Source organism: Alternaria rosae (assembly GCF_020736505.1).
Source record: "Alternaria rosae strain MPI-PUGE-AT-0040 chromosome Unknown BKA58scaffold_38, whole genome shotgun sequence".
Classification (NCBI taxonomy): domain Eukaryota; kingdom Fungi; phylum Ascomycota; class Dothideomycetes; order Pleosporales; family Pleosporaceae; genus Alternaria; species Alternaria rosae.
The window spans coordinates 1-3,962 of record NW_025763607.1 but is presented as its reverse complement, the minus strand read 5'-3'; the positions used below and the strand labels follow the sequence as shown (position 1 = coordinate 3,962).

General features: G+C 52.0%; 2 protein-coding genes across 2 annotated transcripts; both read left to right on the top strand.

Moving 5' to 3' along the window:
* Window positions 1-1,219, top strand: BKA58DRAFT_415493 (uncharacterized protein; the record flags this gene model as incomplete). Its single annotated transcript, XM_046172557.1, has 2 exons — window positions 1-511; window positions 651-1,219. The coding sequence occupies 2 exons, from the start codon at window positions 1-3 to the stop codon at window positions 1,217-1,219; spliced, it is 1,080 nt and encodes a 359-aa protein (XP_046019698.1).
* Window positions 1,220-2,175: 956 nt separating this feature from the next.
* BKA58DRAFT_415492 (heterokaryon incompatibility protein-domain-containing protein) lies at window positions 2,176-3,831 on the top strand (the record flags this gene model as incomplete). The annotated part of the gene is made up of 3 exons (XM_046172556.1): window positions 2,176-2,218; window positions 3,190-3,723; window positions 3,806-3,831. The coding sequence occupies 3 exons, from the start codon at window positions 2,176-2,178 to the stop codon at window positions 3,829-3,831; spliced, it is 603 nt and encodes a 200-aa protein (XP_046019697.1).
* Between the last annotated feature and the right edge of the window lie 131 nt (window positions 3,832-3,962).

The window sequence follows — 3,962 nt, the reverse complement described above, 5'->3', positions numbered from 1 at the left end:
ATGTGGAGAACCGGCCTCCTCTACCTCGACCGCGGGGACAGCTCCATCCTCAACGCCCTGCGCAATGCGGGGTACGACACTCAACAACAGCCCGGCACTCCTTCACGATCCCCTTCCCGGCGCTTCTCAATGGCGAGCGACACGGAAAGCGCCCTCGAGGGCAAGCTCAAGCACGAAATGCGACAACAACAAGGCGTCCAGCACTGGGTCATGCCACCGGAAGTCAACGGCCTGAAGTTTGCCAGTCCCCGCGCCAGCCCGCGCACAAGAGCGATTGATCCAGCCGATGCCCTGGGCCTCTCCACCGACGCCACCCTCTTCGAAGAGCCCCTCCTCTACTCGCTGGATCGAATAAAGGAAGACGGCCCCTCGCCCGACTACTTCTCCTACGACGACCTCGCCAAGTCGCCCTCGCTCAAAGGCGACAGCGAAGAAGCTGTATCCGTCACCAAGCGCCGCCCCTCCCACCTCCGCACACCCTCCACACCCACCATCGAATCACGTCTCGCCAGTGCGCAGCGGGCATCTAGATCATTACCTCTCCGAGCCAAGACCAACGAGGGCCTCCTCCAACTCCAGGCCAACACCTCCAAGCCGCAGCGCCCCCCAACACCCCCAACGCCGCATCTCCCTCGGCCTCCCCATCAAAGCCGCCAACGCGCAGGACCAGAACCCCCGCCACCACAGCCCGACCACCCGCTCCCTCCACCCATCCACCCCCAAGAAGCTGCCAAAGAAGACCGGGCCGACCTCGGCTATCCAACAAGAGCGGGATTTGGAGTACAAGCACCGCCACACATTCATAGGCACCGCATCCCTCGACGACTTCCTCGAGGTTCTCGACGTATCGCCCGAGAACAACATCACAAACAAAGAAGCAGTAATACGCGCCTTCATCCTGCTAGCCTCCAGCGAACGACTCCTAGCCCGACAAGCCTCCCTCAAGCCCGATGGCTGGAGCGTCCTCGCGCGCACATCAGCAGACACCGTCAACACCGACTACGTCGAGCAAGCCCACGCCAAGCTCGGCTCCATTGTCCTCCGCCAATTCCTCGACCTCATCACATTCAACGAGGAAGAAGAGGCCAACGCCATGGCCGTCGTCGAAGCCTTCACCGCCGCAAGTCATCTGGATGCACAAGCGAGCAAAAACCAAGCGAGCAAGGCCAAAGCCTTTCGGAAGCGAATGGTAAAAGACGGAGCAGCGCAACCCCAATAGTTGGGAAACGCAAAGTTTGTTTGTTTGTTTGTTATGATTCTAGCGTTCCTTTTCCTCTTCCCTGATTCCAACAAATTTGTCTTTGCTTTTGGTCCGTCAAATCCCTTTCTCATGATAATGCGACACGATGATGCCGAATGTCTTATGTTATTACTATATAGCCCATCTCCTTCCTCTTCGTTCCCGTGTCACTGTCTACAAGGAAAGATAAACACCTTAGTACCGGCATTTTTAGCGTTCCACAACAGCCCCCCATCCCGCTCAGCCCATTTAGTTTCACAACTCAATCAACCCCAACAACCCCTTCCATCGCATCTCGCCCACAACACCTAGGATAGTTCAAAATTTCCCCTAAGATCCCCAAAGATCCCCTCGGCGACCTTGTTTGTAAGGCGCGGCTATCGACTAGAATAGATCAAAATTCGAAGCCGAGATATCCCTGTTCCTATTTGCCTGTATGCCTAATGTTTTGTCACCGCCTTCTACCAACCACCCACACCGCTCATCGTGTCTTTTTAGTTTTCGGTTTTCTTCGGTTGTCATATCAGGAGTCCAGCGTTCATCCTTGTTATACCTTGTTATGACAGAGCCTCACCGTCCAATCCGGATACGTACGTCATCGTCGCCGATGTTTCGATGTTTCGACGTTGCTGCCTGACCATCTAGAGTTTGCATCGACACACCGCAATGTTGCCGTCGTCTTGACGAGCATTGGACTTGATGGCCTTGTATCGCATGCCCGTCTTGTCACACGCCGTCGTGAAAGAGTCTCATGTATGACAGCTGGTGCCGCCTCATATTCATGACATCGTCACGACAGCATCGCAAACTTATCGTTCAAATAAAGCGACTCATCTAGCAAGTGCGACTTTGCAAAACCAGGTTATCTATGTCACAGTGTTTGGTGAGCTGATTGTTATAGTGGATTTGATGTAAAGACAGCTCATTGTAAGATTATGAGGTGTAGAAATAGTTGTAAGAGTAGTTGTAGAAGTAGAAGTAAAAATCACAGCAGTTGCAAAAGCAAGATACTGCAGCGTGCATGTGGTTACCTAAAGTTCGCTTACCAGCTGGTAGGCGCAGGTGTCCAGCATGCAGCAGCCTTGAGAGCACTTCTGCCCCGCACCTCTCACCATCCACGTCTCATCACTGGCAATAGCGGACCAGGCAAGGGAATGAATAACAAGTAAGTCTATTCCACAGTTTCCGTGTGTCTTAACTCCAGCGCCGTGAAGTTAACGAGACAGGTGCCACCTTCCGTCCATCTTCCATCCCAATCGTCCTCCAAAGGCCCTATCACGACATGGAGCGAGCACAAGTTCCAAGTGCATCCGAGGATCCTTCAGGGAAGCGAAAACAATCTGTGGACCTATCGGCTACCAACTATCAGAGCCATGGAGACACATCCAACACACGTGACGAAACAGTGCGTCAAGAATCGAGTAGCCTTTGTTCCAGATGTTCGTCCATTGATGTCGAGAGCCTTTTCGTCGATCTGGAGACACAATACATGAAGCAAATGATGACTCTCGGAGAACTCGGGGTAGAAGCTGAGCTGTCGTCATGCTCACTATGTCGCCTTTTCCATGCGGTGAGGATACAAGGCAGCCCTCTAATCAAGAACCACGCTCTCATCAAGAACTACGCTCTATACTGTATATTTCCTCCTAATCCCTACCACACTAAGGATGGAACAGTTCTAGCTGTGGCCCGAGACAAGTTTGAACTCGGTCCCAAGTATGAGTTTGCTTTGATAATGTCAACGCAAGAGGAAGGAGCGTCTTGCGGCTTCATTGCATGTTCAAGCGCGTCAAGAACAGCTCCTCACGTGAATTCACTGCGAGCGCAATCTATCGATGCAATCTCGATCGACTTCGACATTATTCGAGGTTGGATACAGCGTTGTGGTCGAGAGCACACAGGCTGGAGGCAGTGCACTCAAGTAGAATCATCAGCTTTGAGTCCGAAAGAGCTGAAGTTGATCGACTGCGAACAGCGACGAATCGTGCCAGCATTGCCAACGTACGATTATTCTGCACTCAGCTATGTGTGGGGTACTAGCAGATCTGGCGATGATCGGTGTGTCCATAACGAACTTCCCACGACCCTGCCACGCACTATCGAAGATGCCTTGAAGGCCAGCAAACTGCTAGGTCTTCGATATATTTGGATCGACAGATACTGCATCGACCAAGACAACGATGTTGAGAAACAAATCCAGATACAGCAAATGGACCTCATATATCAAAATGCGTTCGTGACTATAGTCGCTGCAGCAGGCACTGATCCATATTTCGGCTTACCTGGCGTTGGCGCTACCCCGAGAACTCCCCAACCAAGTGCCTGGGTTGGAGGACAATGCCTTGTATCCACTCTTCCAGACCTGCAGACGCTTATCAAGGCTTCTAGATGGTGGCATCGAGCATGGACGTATCAAGAGAGCTTTTTCTCCACCCGACGTATCGTTTTTACAGAGCAACAAGTCTACTATGAGTGTCGAGCTGGTCTTGCTTTCGAGATAATCAAAGGCCTCAGCGACAAGCGAAGAGGAATTTTCGACAATCAGAACGACTACGAAGAGTATAGTCCCTGGAAGATCTGCTCTCGTCTGACTGATTTCTGTGGGAGAGAGCTATCTGTCGGCTCTGATGCAATACGCGCATTTGAAGGGGTGTTCCATAGCTTCAGGAAAATGAAGCATCCCGTCTTTCAATACTTGGGTATTCCCATCGTACAATCAAAC